The following is an 18,090-nucleotide window of genomic DNA, read 5'->3' as shown; positions in this document are numbered from 1 at the left end:
GCAGTTGCAGCGGAACCGGAGGCGGGAGGACCCGTCCCAGTTCCGGAGAGGAGGCGCCCCGTGAAGCAAGTCCCTGGTGAGGCAAGGCAGAAAAGAGGTGGGGGTGGACCCCGTGAGAGAGGAAGGCAGGTCCACAGCCTGGTGGGATACGGCAGGCGGGGAGCAGAGATCCCACAGCCCCCCCAGTCACCTGCTCCACAGGAGGGACTCACATCCAGACACCGTGGAAAGTACAGAGAAGTGCTCATAATCGCAAGTAAGGAGGAGGGCAGAGGGTCTAGAACTGTGGGCGTACCTCAATGGGAGGCCCGTAGAGCAGAGGCGGGCCAGTACATGGCCAGTGATATCCCAGCCTGGAAGAAGGGGATTAGGAACTGCGGGCCGAAAAGGCGGTGAAAGCTCCATGATAAACTTCACACTGGCCCCAACTGAAGGTGGGGCACATCAGAGAGCCACAGAGGGTAGACAAGTCCATTAAAGCAAAACCCCAGGAAGTAGGGGTCAAGTGGAGGGGGGGGGCAGGCATGGTCAGCCTAGAGGCCAGGACTGGGACTAAATCCACCAACAAAAGAAGCAGGGAGGAAAGAAGGGTGCAGGCCAGTACGAGGAGGCCTACGCCTAGGGAACAGATACTCCATGAGCGCACCCCCCGGTGCCCAGGCGGGAGGTAGCGGCCCTTCAAACAGCATTGGGGAGACAGGAACCAAGAACCACCCGAAAGAGAGAAAATCACTCCACCACCCTGTCGCAGCTGAGAAAAATAGAAGTGGTGAGGCCGTACACATAATGAGATACCCCACACCACACCTGTGAAGCAGGAGAACGGAAGACCCGACGCCCCAGAGGGCAACCCAGGAAGGCACTGAGACAAAGCCAGTGGAGGCCCCAGGATTGGGGGAGCAGCGGAGGGAGGCTGGAGAAGGCGAGAGGGCCAAGAAGGGCGAGGAAGGGTCTCACTGAGAATTGACGGCGTTGGGGAGAGCCAAAAAGCGGAGGGGAATGATCTGCAGGGCGGAGAGGGACCTAATCAGACTTCAGAACCTGAATCTCACCCAATCGGAGTGAGCTTGACACTACGGACAGTGCCCACATCCATCAATGTCTACCAAGGCGAAAGGCAAACTGGCAAAAGCAGGCCCACCAGCAGGAGCTACCCCAAGCACACTAACCACCATGCGAGGGAACAAGGCAAGGGAAGCTCGGACCGCGCGAAGGACCGGATGGACTCCGAGAGGGAGGAAGGCAGTGCCCCGATGACAAAGCAGGAGTTCCGTGGCGAAATGCTCCCACCTCAGGCCACCCTGGCCAAGACATTCCATGATCAGTTCCAACTGATGCGAACAGATCTCAACTCAGCGCTAGGGGAAATGAGGCATGAGATAGGACAATTAAGGGAACGAACAGATCTCCTTGAAAGGGGCCTACAGGAAGTTGATAAAGAGACTATGGAGAATAGCAAGGTGATTGAGTACCTGCAAGTAGCAACACAAAACTTGGAGATACAACTGGAGGACTTAGAGAATAGGTCACAGAGAGTCAACATAAGAATAAAGCGACTGTCGGAATCAATACTGGACAAGGATCTGAGAAGACAAACGCAGAAAATCTTTGCGGACCTATTGGGGGGGCGGGATCCAGAAACAGTGGAACTGTACCGGATCTATAGGGTGGGGCTGCTGAATAAGGGCCCCAACGCCAGACCCAGAGATGTCCTAGCAGAGATCACTAGATGCAGACATAAAGAGGCAGTTCTCAGGGCAGCTAAGCAGCAGGAACCAGTGCTATACAGGGGCCAGGAGCACACTAAATAAGAGAAGGCACATGAGCCCCATACTGAGAGAACTGACCAAAAGGAGCATCAAATATAGGTGGACCTTCCCCGTTCGGGCTGATGTTTGAGTGGGATGGAGCCCAGAAACGAGTGACCTCCCTGCAAGAAGCAGCAGACCTACTCCATTTGGACATAGCTGAAGGCCCGGCGAGAGAGGAACCTCCAACACTTGAGAATAAAACTAGACCCCGGCCATGGGAGTGGTCCTTAGCGGGGGAATGCTGCAAAAGGAGGGCCTCACTCAGAGGCCCAGGCCCGAGAGCGGAGGCAGAGGAAGCAAGGAGCAATGAGGGTTAGTGGATTCCCTGCAACGCCCATAAGAGGACTTGAAAGAGGGTGGCGGACATGTAGACAATGAAAAGGGCAGTGGGAACAGGGGGTATAAAACACATTGGAACCAGTAAGGGTGGAGGCATCTGAGGGAGGAGGGGAGGGGTGCTTGGGAAGGGGGGTAGGCTCATTCCAAAGTCGGGGGGTGAATGGGTGTGGGGGGGAGGGTTGAAGGGAGGGGGCAACAGGAAGTCAGGTAAACTGGGAAGTAAGGCGGAAGAGGAGGGGGGAGAAGGGTGAATATGAAGGATGAGGAGAAGGAAACGGGCTGGGAGCAGGTCCGGGGAGGCAAGGGGGAGAGTTACAACAGGAGAAGGGGACAGTGCTCCAAGGGGGGAGAAGAAGGGCACAGAGGGGACCAAACAAATTCAAATGCATGCACCCAAATATTCGGTGTACCCGTGGTGAGGAGTAGCAGACTCGGGTACAAAATATACAAATACACAGAAACTAGTACTGCTACTGGGAAGGGTTCATCTTGATTGTGTGTCATTGAATAAATCATGACCAATTTATAAAATCAAGGGGCCTTCACTGGTTTTACTAATCGAATGTATCTTGAAAGAAATATTTAACCCAAAAAGCACAAGTCCAGAAGGAAAACCCACATACACACGAGGGGTTGTGAAAATAAATAACTTGTATTGAACACACGTACTTACGATTTTGTGCAAAACATTTTACATTGATTATAAACACAAACAAACCATAATGTTTCCAAAAAAACAGTGATGCAACTTAAACATAGTGTAATAAAGAGAAATTCTAAAAATTGGACATAGAACAGAAAAATCGATACTGATCAACAACGTATGCTCTTCATGAGTGTTTGCGTTGAAACAAATTCCTAAGTTGATCCAGTAGTCTTAGAGCTATCAGTCACTTTATATTGGGACAAAGTAATCCCAACTGGTTATATACCAGATGATTCCAACTGGTTATATGCCAACTGGTTATATGCCTATGCCAACTGGTTATATGCCAACGTCGCAGGGGGTATGTAAGTGGGGGTCCCACATCTAGAAGTGTAACAATCCATATGCAGTATTGTCTCACTAGACCAAATTAAGTAGGTACATAAGTCCCCCTTGCTTGAAAACTGACGTTTCGGCAGCCATGGCGTCCATCGTGTATCAAGATTAGAAGGACGTGGAAGCCGCCTTCTTCAGGGCGGTTGAGTGACCCCTTAAGTAGACGCCAGCGGGTCTCGATCCGAATGCAAAGTTCTTTAAGGCCCGTATGACTTTTTGGTTCTTTTGAATTCCTTCAAATGTTCCAGATCTTGACGTCTTTCGTCAGTGCAGTGTCACAATAGAACTCAGCGTTACATGCAAGAATCAGGACATGAGCGTTTCGTAAAGTGTGCCTAGTAGTTCCCATCAGAGATACGGTCCGTATCTCTGATGGGAACTACTAGGCACACTTTACGAAACGCTCATGTCCTGATTCTTCAGAGTTTTCGGTGACAATGCATGTAATGCTGAGTGCTATTGTGACACTGCACTGATGAAAGACGTCAAGATCTGGAACATTTGAAGGAATTTTCAAAAGAACCAAAAAGTCATACGGGCCTTAAAGAACTTTGCATTCGGATCGAGACCCACTGGCGTCTACTTAAGGGGTCACTCAACCGCCCTGAAGAAGGCGGCTTCCACGTCCCTCTAATCTTGATACACGATGGACGCCGAAACGTCAGTTTTCAAGCAAGAGGGACTTATGTACCTACTTAATTTGGTCTAGTGAGACAATACTGCATATGGATTGTTACACTTCTAGATGTGGGACCCCCACTTACATACCCCCTGCGACATTGGCATATAACCAGTTGGCATAGGCATATAACCAGTTGGCATATAACCAGTTGGAATCATCTAGTATATAACCAGTTGGGATTACTTTGTCCCAATATAAAGTGACTGATAGCTCTGAGACTACTGGATCAATTTAGGAATTTGTTTCAACACAAACACTCATGAAGAGCATAAGTTGTTGATCAGTATCGATTTTTCTGTTCTATGTCCAATTTTTAGAATTTCTCTTTATTACACTATGTTCAGGTTGCATCACTGTTTTTTGGAAACATAATGGTTTGTTTTTGTTTGTAATTAATGTAAAATGTTTTGCACAAAATCCTAAGTATGTGTGTTCAATACAAGTTATTTATTTTCACAACCCCTCGTGTGTATGTGGGTTTTCCTTCTGGACTTGTTCTTTTTGGGTTAAATATTTCTTTCAAGTTACATTTGATTAGTAAAAACAGTGAAGGCTCCTTGATTTTACAAATTGGTCATGCTTTATTCAATGACACACAATCAAGATGAACCCTTCCCAGTAGCAGTACTATATTCAAATGCATGACACATAACATGAGCACAAAAGCAACAGGGCCAGAGGTGCTAGCTTTACAGGAAACCCACCTCCTGAAGTGGGATCAAGGGTGCCTTAATCTCAGAGGATTCTCACAGGTATTCATTTAACCGGGCCCTACCAAAGCAGGAGGGGGGGCTTTAGCTTTTAGGAATGACATAGATTTCAGGGCACAGCATATCATTAGGGACACAAGAGGGAGATACATAATAGTCAAAGGGGACCAAATGGGAACTGACTACACCATAGTATCAGTATATGCACATAACACAGGCCAAGAACGCTTCTTAGGGGATCTCCTGCGGACAGTGGCAGAATCTGAAAAAAAGACATATAATCCCCATGGGGGACCTCAACCTGGCCTGGAATAAGAGGGGAGATAGGACGATGAGGGAAGGCCGCAGCTGAGGAGCAGTAGCATCCCCTCAGTTGAAAGAGAAATTGGAATACTAGGGACTGAAACATGACAAATCATAAATCGATAATTTGAGTATCTCCCCCGGGAGCTTCCATTTCCAAAGTCCAAGTGCGGAGGGAAAATAGGGGACAAGATCAAGACATTTTTCAAGGTGAACAAAAACTCCGAGATGAGCAAAAATACTAGGTGGGATGCGTTTAAGGCTACTATGATATGATATGATACAATATGGCATTTATAACACGCTTATACACAAGTGATTCAAGGTGCGAAAAGGGGGGAATTCATTGCACAAAAGGCGCAGAGGGAGAAACAGATGAGGGCCCTAGAAGCCCAACTTATTGGGAAAGTGGAAGAAGCGCGGCAAAAGGTGGCGGACTCACTGACAAGGAAAACGCTTAGGGCATACAGGGGCATAGTAGGACAACTGGAGATCTTGAGGACTAAAATGCTGTTCATGAGGCAAAAATATTATGCCAAAGCGAACAAGGCTGACACGCTATTGGCCAGGCTATTGAGGGAATCACAGGGACAAAACACAATAGTGGCAGTAAATGACAAAGGGGGACAGAGACTCACTAGAACGGAGGAAATCCAGGAACGTCTGGCCAGGTATTATACCCTCCTATAAGCATCCCAGAACCCGCAGACCCAGAAGCAGAAAGACTTCCTGGAGAGTGTACAATTGCCCAAGATTCCCCCAGAGGAGCAAGAATGCTTATGACAAGGCAAGGCTTCCCCTGAATAAGGCCCTGGGCCCTCGACGGCTTCACAGCTGGCTTTTACAAAACATACGCCCACATATTAACCTCCCACCTAGTGCAGCTTTTGAACACATTCAAGGCTTCAGGTCGCATCTCAGCGTCAATGGAAGAAGCTAAAATCACGCTAATTCCCAAGCCCAATGAAGACCCTGCAGAGTGCACCTCATGCAGGCCCATCGCACTCATAAACATCGACGTTAAAATGTACACTAAAATATTGACGAAGAGATTGGAAACGCTCCTTCCCACACTGATCCACCCAGACCAGGCAGGGTTTGTCCTGGGCAGACAAACGGCGGACAACATCAGAAGAGTGGCACATTTGGTGGAGAAAGCCCAGAAAACAGCCACTCTGGCGCGCTTACTTACGTGAGATGCTGAGAAAGTGTTTGACCGGGCGGAGTGGCCGTTCCTGTTTAGAATAATGGAGAAAAAGGGACTGGGGAGAGATTTCCTCAAAATGATTCAAGCAAATTACAGAAACCCAACGATCCGCTTGGCAGTGAATGGGCCTATGTCGAGGCCTGTTAATCTGGGTAGAGGAACCAAGCAGAGGTGTCTGCTTTCCCCCCTACTCTATGCAATATACCTTGCGCCCCTGCTACAGGAAATAAGGGAGACGTAGGAGATCCAGGCGATCACCTTTGGGGAGGCACAACATTAAGTTGCAGCGTTTGCCAACGACATGTTACTATACCTCACGAGTCCCAAAGAATCGATAGAAGAATGTGGAAACTTATTGGTCAGATTCGGGGAGGTGTTTGGCTTGAAAGTCCACCTGGGTAAGTCCGAACTGATGAACATAACCTTGGAGAAGGAGAAGACCAGGGAGTTGAAATCAACATCATTGTTTCTGTGGGGCCCTGGAGGGATTAAATTCATGGGGGTTAAAATCACTGCGTCTCTATCAGGGTGGTATGCAGCCAACTACACATCCACAATAAGTGCTATAAGGCAGGACTACCAGAGATGGAGAAATCGTAGAGCATTATGGATGGGCAGAATGGCAGCAGTGAAAATGGTCACGCTCCCACGGCTGCTCTATCTGTTTCAGGCGATCCCACTGTTAATACCTCAGGATTTCTTCAGGGAACTAGGGAAGGTAACTAGGGAATTTGTTTGGGAGGGGAAGAGGTCACGGATAAGCCGCCGCCTTCTGTCAGCACCAAGGAGGATGGGCGGAATGGCGTTCCCCAACTCCAACATTATCACGAGGCAGCACAACTGAGGGTGATATGGGAATGGTTCTCTCAGAGTGTAGCGAAACAATGGAGGCAAATGGATAGGGCGGTGGCACGCACAACCCGGGGGAGGTCTTGTGGCTCCCACGTCAAAGCAGGCCAAACCATCTATATATGAGCGCCATTACTAAAGCGCTAGCAGATACATGGGATAAAGTGGTACAGAAGAAGGGGATTACGACCTTCCCATCACCAATAACTCTGATTTTTAATAACGAGGAGTTTACACTGGGGGCTTTTAAGGGCTCGAGGTAAGGGGGGTTGTAGGAAGATTAGGGATATGTTCCAGGGGAATAGAGTGAAATCCTTCCAGGAATGCAAACAGGACTTCGGAGAGGGGGAGAGACTTAGGTATTTCCAAATAAGACACTCGGTCATGAACAGGGTTTTCAGCCAAGCCGCCACCCGTTAGCTCACCCCATTTGAGAAATTTCTGCTGGCAAATGACGGATCCAAGGGACTTATATCAGGTCTATACAGATTATTGGATGGGGCATCTTCCTAGCAGAAGTGGCCTTATATGGCCAGCTGGGAGCGGATGCTGGGTAAAGCGGTCACGGAGGAGGAAGGGTAAAGGCTCTGGAGGAAAATACCAAAGGTGACGAGGGCAGCACAACTCCAAGAAGCTTGCTATAAATACCTATTCAGATGGCATTACACACTGGCACAGCTACATAGTATATACCCGGAGTTATCTAAGGAATGCTGGAGGGGGTGCGGGGAGGAGGGAACCGCAGAGCACATATGGTGGGAGTGTCCGAGGATCAAGCCGTTCTGGACGGAGGTTCTCCAAGCGCAGGCCCAAGCTTTCGGGGAGAGGAGCGGAAGGGATGCTAAACACGTCCAGTTGGGATTGAAGGGAACGAGGACAGAAAGGGGAAGAGAGAAGGCAAAGGTAATATTAACTGTGGTGGCAATGACTCTCATAGCTCAGAAGTGGAAGGGCCTGACGACCCAGACAGAACAGGAGTAGCTCCGAAAGGTATGGGAACTGGTATCTCTTGAATGGGCCACACATGCAATGAACAATAATTTGCAGAAATGTGCATCGGAATGGGAAGAAGCACTGGCCTTCCTGAAAGGTGAATTCAGGGCTCAATGGTGCCCTCAAAGACTGAAACTTTCTGGACCTGAACAAGTGGAACCAAGGGGGCTTAAGCAAATCGGAAATAAGGACTGCAAGCTGCCAAGAGGGGGAGGGAATGGGGGAGGGAGGAGAGGAGAAAATGTTTAACTTGTTGTAAAATCAATAAAAGGTTTGCTGCGATATCCAGCTTCAAAGTGAACCCAGCTAAATCAGTGGGAATGCCCCTATCTGAGGATCCCGATAGACTGGAAGAAATGCGAGAGATAACACGCTTTTCCTGGTGTCCAACAGAGATTTCGTATTTAGGTATAAAACTGACTCCAACATACGCAGGTCTTTACAGGGCGAATATTCCCCCCTCTGTTTAAAGAGTTAAGGGAATGGCTAAATCGGTGGGACTCCCAAGAAATCTCATGGTTAGGCCCTATTAACGCGGTTAAGATGACACTCCTCCCGAAGCTGTTGTATGCATTCCACTCTTTGCCAATTGCCATCCCTGATTTTGAACTCATAAACCTCCAAAAAGAGATATACCGGTTCATCTGGAAGAAGAGGAAACCCTGTATCTCTAGTAAACTCCTAACAAGGGGAAGGATGTTGGGGGGGTTGGGCCTTCCCTCAATACCACGCTATTATAGGGCAGCGCAAGTAGCTGTAATGCTTTCTTGGGGTGATTCCCCAGATCCCCCTAAATGGTTAAGGATTGAGCAGGCGGCTGCCTCACTTCCTTTGGCTCACCTCCCATTTCTCCAGAAAGAGGCACGTAGTTATAGGGGTGGGATATTGCCAACCACCTTATCCGCTCTGCAGAATTGGGATAAAGCACGTTCACAGAGGGGTATCCCACTGGGACTGGGGCCATTGTCCCCCATCACTCAGAACCCGGCCTTCACCCCAGGGCTCACACCCACAAAGTTCCGAGTTTGGTGCCGAGATAAATCCTTGCACCTGAGAGATTTGTATGTTAACCAAGAACCCTTGGCCTTTCAAGAATGTAAGTAAAGGTTTGACCTCCCAGAGACGGAGCGCTTCCGATACATACAGTTACGCCATTGGCTTACTAATAGGGACATCCGCCGGGCAGCTGGAAGGGTCCCTCTGGGGATAGAACTCAAAATCCTTGAGGGCCAGCAATCCCACAAGATTTCACTGTGTTATAGGCTCTTAGAGAAAGCCTCAATAGATGAGAAACTTCCATATATGAAAGCTTGGGAGAGAGAATTGGGCCTGGATATTTCGGATGAATCCTGGCAGCGGATCTGGCATAGAACTCAGACCAGTTCTCGTTGTGCTCTCGTAAAGGAAAATGCCATCAAAGTCTGTTTCAGGTGGTATTCCCCCCCCAGCAGACTCCACTCAATCAATCCAGAATACCCAGACACGTGTTGGCATGGGTGCAGTGAGCGAGGGGATATGGCTCATATGTGGTGGCACTGCCCGGTTATCCAATCATATTGGCTGGAGGTGCGGTCTAGAATTAAAGAAATCACGGGCTCCCTGCTCCCCATGGACCCGAGGGTACTCCTGCTGGGGGATGTCCCAGACGATGGAACCTTCCCCATGTCAGGGCACAAAGCAATCTTGGTCTCACATTTACTAATGGCGGCCCGCATCACCAGAGCCGGATTCTGGAAAACGATAGAGGGCCCGCAGATAGCCTACTTGTGGACAAAAACGTGTTAATTGTTAGGCTTGGAAAACCTTACGGCCATGTTGGAAGGAAAGCTCTCGAAGTTCGGAAAACCTGGCACCCCTTTCTGGACTTTGTTTCTGATAGAGAACATATGTTCTTCCAACCACAACTTCTGAAGCACTTCATGAATTCCTAAATCGATTGTTGTTTTGTCAGACCCGCACTTATGCACTTTTGATAGGGGGTGCGCATCAATGAAAGTCATGCCTATGAGCTCTTGATATGTAACACTGACTTCATATATTCATGTTCATGATCTGTCAAGCGAGATGTAACTGACCCAATTAATTTAACTTTGTAAACCCCCTTCTTTTTTTTCCCCTCTCCTTCCTCATTGCCCCCGATTAATCAACTGAAGACATATACTGTACTATATAACTTGTGCCTAACACTGCTATTTAAAGCCAAATATGTGAAACACTGAGGAACTGTTGGGGGCAGGAGGATTCAGATTTGAGCATAATGAAATTAATTGTTGGTATAATTGCTAGTAATGCTTTTTCATGTTGAAAATCAATAAAAATATCTAAACAAAATCAATAAAAGGATGTTTAAAAAAGAAAATGATGATCATGCGTCTGCAGGGGCACACTACACTGTGCACTGCAGTAGGTGAAAAATGAACGTATGCTTTTTACCTTTCACCTAGTATAGAAACAAGGGGGCAGTGCCTGACCCCTGGCTCCCAAATGTACAAGCCACCTCTATGCATGGCCAGTAATAGCACAGTAATGATATCGTAAGAAAACATGTTCATGCTGACTCTGCTAATATTTGCCAGTATCCCTATCTAAGAACATACTCTTATGGCTTTGCTCCGATTGATGTATGGGAGGACAGATCTATAGGACCCCCTCCCCGGCATACCCCACCTACGTGAGGCCTGTGGCTCGTCGGCGGCCCTCCATGCAACTGTGCTCAGGAGGCAGGAGGTCTGCCGATCGATACGCAAGGCCAATCGACTTGTACTGTAACATACTATAGACACCATTTTGCAAGCTTCAAGACCCCATTTTAGATATAAGCGACCAAAATTCCAATGAAACAGCCTGCCTGCGAGGGCTGCAGCGTGGCCCCCGCTCACTGCGGGCAGGAAGACATGCACTCCCCCTGCGCCTCCACCCGATGGCAGATCCGCTAAAGGGCCGTTCTCACGAGCAACCAGACACAAACGAGTATCAGAACAAACACTGTATCATTTACCTTCGGCAGTACATCACTGTCCCCGGAGTGACCTGACTCTTGGTCTGAGTCTGGAAAATAACAAGATCCATCCCAATTGAACAGGCCTCGACCCGGCATCTAACTCCTAACAGTTGAAATATATGGTGTCAATAACCTTCCTGTATGAACCCCTGCCCACATTCCCCAGATGAGGTGTTGACTACATACCAAAACCTACCGATTCACAGGGTTGTTTGTAAATTATAATACGGGTGTTGGGAAGGGATGAAGCTTATAACGTTGATAAAGCAAGAGTGACCTCAGTCCATAGCAAAATACCATGTGCCTTGAAGACTTAATGAAAGGGCTTGATAGAGCCCCACCTAATGCTAACTAATGATTGCTGCTAGTGTACAAAGGAACGCAAAAAAGCATTACTAAGAATACTTGTGTGTAATACAGCGAAACATGTTTAAGTTGGTATAACCGAGAATGCAAATGCACGAATGTATATGAACGTATTTCTTCTATGCTCCTGAGTACACGATCCAACCTGATGCTACCTCACGTGTTATCTATCTGTTGCCTTATGAAGTACCAATATGTGTGCAACTAATGTTATGTAATGCATGTGCCCCTGCCAGACTTTCATAGCCATGTATGAAGAAGTAAACAAATTTATAGATGATAGAAATATGTACTCATTCTAATGATGCTAACTTTACTGTTTCCCCATATGATATATTGTGCAGCCCAAGCACAGAGAATCGCTTAGAGCCAGAAGGGCCATCTCCCCCTCCTCCCGCCAAGGCCCGCCAGAGCTTGCTGGTGCTCGAACAGCACAGCCACACCTCCCCTCATTCTGCTGGACCCGCTTCAAGTATTCGCCTCCCGCATGTTCGAGGCCGCCATAGTCGACCAAACGAATAATTTACAATCTGGTCCTAAAACCCCACCGCCTTAAGGGGCCAGAGGTGCACCCTCGCTGATCCAGTAGTACTTTAGTTCACCCCAAGTTAATGGGCCTTGCAGATAGGTATTCAACCCTGTACTAACATATCATAAAGCAATTCCTTACCACATCTAACAGAACAGAACGACAAGGCAGCTCACCTTGTGCCCTATGACCAGACACCCAGACTTATGACACCCGGTCAACAGGTCAAAAGTAATAGTGTAATTAGAGTAACATATTGTAGGATTTACAGGATAACTGGAATCGGCTAAAGGGTGTGTGTGTGTGTGTGTGTGTGTGTGTGTGTGTGTGTGTGTGTGTGTGTGTGTGTGTGTGTGTGTGTGTGTGTGTGTGTGTGTGTGTGTGTGTGTGTGTGTGTGTGTGTGTGTGTGTGTGTGTGTGTGTGTGTGTGTGTGTGTGTGTGTGTGTGTGTGTGTGTGTGTGTGTGTGTGTGTGTGTGTGTGTGTGTGTGTGTGTGTGTGTGTGTGTGTGTGTGTGTGTGTGTGTGTGTGTGTGTGTGTGTGTGTGTGTGTGTGTGTGTGTGTGTGTGTGTGTGTGTGTGTGTGTGTGTGTGTGTGTGTGTGTGTGTGTGTGTGTGTGTGTGTGTGTGTGTGTGTGTGTGTGTGTGTGTGTGTGTGTGTGTGTGTGTGTGCGCGCGCAAGGGCAAAGTGTTAGTGCAGCCATCAATCATCGACACAGACCGCGCCTGGCCTGGCAGCTCCACCCCGACGAGCCCAGCTGACCTGTCCACCCCACGTTGACGTCCACCAATCCTGGAGCGGCTCATCATTGTGCCATCTATAGCTTAGTCGACGCCACCCAATCCCCGAGACGATGTGCCCCCTATAGCTTACAGGATTTATGACGTGGTTTTGTAATAAATATGACTGTCTTTGCTATTGTCAGACAGAGCGCTCTCGGAACTTGCAGAGTCCTTTGCATGCCCTATTTTGATTATATAAACCCCTTTTACATCACCCGCACTTGGTCTTGGTCTGGTCTCATTCCCTCCTGGGGGGTGTCCTTATTTGCCTCCTATTGTGGGGAGGGTGCTGCCTTTTGGGGACGCTTGCTTTCATTGCTAATAAAAATCTCATGCCACTGGAAGTAAACATATTATTACTGGTTGCTAGCTGCTACTGCTACTTCCCACCCCATCATGTAAGAACATCCTTCATGTTGACTTTGCCCTTAATGCCAGTAACAAAATGCAATGCAAAGTAAGGAAACATCTACTTGCTGCCTGCACAAATGCCCCTCCCTCCATGTAATAACACTCATGTTGCCTTTGCCCTTAACGCTAGTAAAAAAAAAGCAATGCCTCAGTTAAAATGCATAATCCCTGGCTGGCAACACAAATACTACCCCTCCCCCCCACCCACCCACCACTACGTAAGAACAAAAATCATGTTTACTATGCTCTGGGCTTGAATGCCAGTAAAACCAAGCTCTGCCCCAGTAAGAAAACATTTCATAACTGGCTGCAAATACAACCCCCAACCACGAAAGAACACTCGTCATGTTGACTTTGCCCTTAACACTAGTAAAAAATGCAATGACACAGAAAATAAACATTTCTTGGCTGGCAATGTCAGAACACACATCATGGCCAGGCCTTGCCCTTAATGCAAGTAAAATGCCATGCCACAGAAACAAAATGTCCAGGCTGTCTGCCCCATTAAATCCCCCCACCTCTCATCTATGTAATAAGACCCATCAAGTTGGCTTGCAAAACAAATGCCTGTTACATGCAATTTCGCTTTAAGGTAAAGTAAATGAGGCCGCCTGGGCCCTAGCCTCTTACGCACACATACACAGATTCATACCCATTCATTCATCAACCTGCCATTTGCCCAGTCAGCCTCTCTCACAGTCACTAACACGCGTGCCCAGAATATTTACACTGGGTTCTCCACAAACGCATCAGAACATTCACACACTGCATTCTCATTCACATGACATGCACACTCTCACATACACACGTCATTCATACGGCACTATCACTCATTTGGGGAAGAAGGATAGCTCAAGACAGGTTTGAATCCCGATCCCACACTTAGAAACCACTCATTGGTTTTAAGCGCGTTCTAAAAGAACAATTAGAATTATGCGCTGTGAGGAGTCAGAAATGAGAGGCAGACACAAAGTGATAGTGTTTTCAACATCAGATCTCTTTATTAAAATAAAAGAGTTGGATAAAGGCCTCTGCCCCTATCCTAAAGAAAGTTTCCCTACCTAGGAAACTAAAACTAAAGATCAGTCTCTGTGTCGTCTTCAAAATTATATACAATGTCCTCGAGTCCCAAACATACTAATCTGACTCTCACACTAGAAATGAACTAAAGGTGTAAGGAAATGCATATGGCTTGTATTTGGCAAAAAGTGTTTAATAATTAAAGCAAATAGACAAATCCAACAAAAAATGTCTTTTCCAAGAAGACATTTTTGGATCCAGAGGGTGATTTCCCTTCCTCTGGGTTATCTAAGTATGATAACAAAAAGTGTATCTTTCAAACGATAACTTTTTAAGGATGGCAAAAATGTCTCTTCCAAACAACAGTTCCTTTAGGATAGAAAAAAATATCTCTTCCCAACAATAGCTTCTTAAGGTTGGTAAAGTGTCTCTTTCAAACAATAGTTCCTTTGAAGTGGCAAAAGTGTCTCTGGTGTACTTATTTACCATATACTTTGTAAAACAAATGAGTTTCTGTATGCAACTTTACTGGACCTCTGGGTATACCCCTGCCAGGAATCCCTTTCTGGGTCTTACAGATCCCCTAGTACACCCTCCTGCCAGGTATCTGCCAGTCTGGTGTGTTCCATTCACCAGTACTTCTTCCGGAGTTCACTGTCCTTTAATTTAACACAGTTGTACTAATTCACTGTGTTTCTAATTCATTGGCTTGAGGTACTACTTGTTCCAACTTCCCCCACAATAACATGTCAAGTATGGGAATTTGTACAAGTTCTGCCTTTTTATATCCTCATTACTTATCATTTTCTTGGGGTACTGCTTGCTCCAACTTTCCCCTCCTTGGCATTTAATGTATGGGGATTTGTTTGTTAAGTCTTTTTACTTCACTGGTCGGTATTCAAAACAGTTTCTTAATTGCTTCCACGTCGGTCTGTACGCCCTGGGGTCCCCAATGCCTCTGGGTCAAGTTAATGTATACTGAAGCATTCCTGAGCTGTGGTATGCTGTCATCATGAAGCACCCACTCTAGGGCGGTGACCCTTGCACAGAAGATCTCCTTCCAGCTCTATGAGCAGCTCCGAACTCACTCACCCGCATGGCCGCTGTCCCTTATCACAACTGTGTAAACGGTGTTCCCAGTAGCTTTGTTGCTGCCAGTCTTCCGACGGTTCTCCCTGCCAGCCGTGCACCACACCGGTATGTTACGCCTGAGAGCAGCAGTTACAAATGCCTGCTTTCTCCAGTACGTTCCTTCTCCGCACTGTGACCTGCTTCAGCTCTGCCTCTCTCATCTCCGGGTCTGCATCCTTCTTCCGCGGCTCTCTGGTTTTGAAAGCGGCCACCATTTTTAAATGTCCTGCTCACCCGGGCCTCCTCAAAACCACTAGTCTGCATGTTGGCGTTTTTCTTGATCCGCGTTGACTCATCTCAGTTTTTGAGGCTTTCTGGGAGTATGAGTTCATACACCTTATGTGACTTTCAATGTGATATTGTTCAGTATTTCTGTTCAGAGAACCATTTGAGTTAGTAGATGTTAAAGGTGTGTTATGTGTGACTTGACTGAAATGGCAGTATGCCGTCAGAATTCAAGGTGTTATTCGGTTTTCTTCAAGGGGGAGGGTAAATATTGCGTCCCTCCCAATGGAGTCACCACCTCCTCCAGGCAGTCGTCTCCTCCCTCATATAGTACCACCTCCAGGGTCAGGAACAAGTAGAGGCTGCCATCGCCTGGTCATGCGGGAGGAGTTAATTGCCGGGGAATCAGTGATGATACCGCAGGATTCATCACAGTGCATACACACAGATTGAAACACACTTGCAAACAAGCACACATATATACATACATGCATCCATACAATGTTGTGGGGGCTGCCTTGTGGGCACACGGGCCAGCCAGCCAGACAGATATACACATCCAACACGTAAGCATGCACAATATACACATCCAGGCGTACATATTACATAAAAAGTCTTTCTTACCTAATTCCTGGCCAGCTCTGGAGGATCGAAGTCGGTGCTCCACAGCTCGGCCTTCTTCAGTCCAGGCTCCACTCCCACGCAGCCAGGAAGCAGAAAGAGCTTCCTAGTTCCCAACATGCTCAGGGATGCAGGCTGGCGGTGAGCCCCCATCTCGTGCTGGGCCCGCCAACCAGCTGCCACTGCAGCTCGGCCCTAATTCCTGACTTTAGAAAATGATTTCTTTCTAAAGTCAAAGTGAGGTCCAGAGGCTGCCTCCCAGGAAATGAGGCAGATGGGAGCCCCTGCACCATGGGGGCTGTGGGGCCCCCACTATGCTAGTGCCTTTTGAAGAACATTTCTGGTCACGTTGGGTGATCCTGCATCACTCTTTTTCCTGCAGCATTTACAATATGACAAAGAAAGAAAGAACTCTGGTACATGGGGCTGCACATGCATGTGGCTATGCATGCATGAATGACCAGGTCAGATTATTTTCAAATTGATTCCTGCTAGTTCAGGTATGTTCTGGTCTGTCTCCTGGAAGTAAAGACATCCTAAACAACCAAGGAAAAGTGTGACTTAGGACTCGTAGGACAAAGGTTACTATGTTAGTTAACGTAAACTGAACGCTGCATGATATCTAGCAATCAAACATGCATAAGGATATAGATACAGAACCAAAACTGAAAGATCATAATGCTTAAATTAGCACAATGACACTCTGGGTACATATACTTACATGTTTGCGATGAGGAACAGAGCCAGCAAGTAGCAGTGAGAAGGCCCTAGAAGGTACATAATGGCAGCAGCTCCTGCTTCGATGTAAAAAGAGAACCGGATGACCCGATAGTAACCAAACTTCTTCAGCAAAGAATGACTGCTGAGTACAAGCAACTGAGAAATAAATAAAATCAACAGTAAGAATCATGCAGTGACTTGCACATCACCCAGAACAATGTCTCTCACAAACAAGAAGGGTTGCTTCATTTCATCAAAACATCATAGCACTATCTCCAAACATTTGACAACAATATCAGACATTCTTTTTCTTGTCTATATTTTTTTAAGGGTTATATAGATTAATGTTCTCTAGATCTTTAGTAGGTCTGGGCTAGATTAGATGCTCAAGGTTCAAACTCCTAAATTTAACGAGAAAGAAAATGAGAGAAGCTCAAAATCAGACGCTTTCAGAAAAACACACTTTTTAGAGCAAGATTCTGATCTCTCACAAAGGCCATCATACTTAAAAGTGTCCACCAGCACATCTAGGATGTTGACTTAAAATAAGATAGACTTTCTGCCTATGAATAGGGTTGTTCATACATGGCAAATCAAGGTGTGTTTTTTGTTGTATTTAGTTGGTGGTTGTGCATAGGGAATACCAATTCTGGCGTTGGAGCACTGCTAATATCTAAGCTATTCTATGATAGTATATTTCCATAGTAGCAATAGTTTGCTAACATTTCTGTGTACATTAATATCAATGATTATACATCTTGATCCAATAGAAAAGTAGTTCTGGCTAGGTCAAAATAACACTTTCAAAAAGGCTTAGGAGGGGACGCAATATTTTTACAATTTAGCGATAGACAATAACAGAGCTTGGTTTGGTGGCGAGACAACCAAGTACACCTTCTACAAGAAATTGACAATTGCACTGTGATGAGGTAATCAAATGATTAGGTAAGAAGGGATCCCAGGCAACGAGGGTGCACAGTGCAACCCATTTTCATAATTACTTTATTTCGGACAAAGTATCCCTAAAACACAACAACAATTTATAATAAGATACCAGCGACAGATTTTTATTTCATGATGTGTAAACTACAAAATGTCAATAATTATCATCATACTATAGAATGTAAACTCAACAGAGTATAATGGGCATGAACACGTAATTGTTTGGTATAGCCATGTAGAGATAAAAAAGTCTTAATTGATGGAACAGTATTACAATTTTAGAATAAATCTGTCATAATGTCAAAAATAAAGTATTTCACAAGAAGAAACATCTTTCCCAAATCAAAATCATCTACAAAGCCAAGATATCCTGCTTTGCCAAGAAGAGGACCACTCCTAATTTAGCC

At 46.5% G+C, this 18,090-nt stretch overlaps 1 protein-coding gene across 1 annotated transcript in view; it reads right to left on the bottom strand.

Moving 5' to 3' along the window:
- The window catches only part of LOC138567427 (transmembrane protein 180-like), a 384,600-nt gene that overhangs the window by 194,941 nt on the left and 171,569 nt on the right, over positions 1-18,090 (bottom strand). Inside the window, exon 4 of the mRNA XM_069645615.1 lies at positions 16,743-16,897. Coding sequence (XP_069501716.1) covers positions 16,743-16,897 — 155 coding nt within the window. The remainder of the gene's footprint in view (positions 1-16,742; positions 16,898-18,090) is intronic.

Source organism: Ambystoma mexicanum, chromosome 2p (assembly GCF_040938575.1).
Source record: "Ambystoma mexicanum isolate Mex_15411 chromosome 2p, UKY_AmexF1_1, whole genome shotgun sequence".
Lineage (NCBI taxonomy): Eukaryota > Metazoa > Chordata > Amphibia > Caudata > Ambystomatidae > Ambystoma > Ambystoma mexicanum.
Note: the sequence above shows the minus strand (reverse complement) of the source record. Positions and strands in the feature narration are given on the sequence as shown.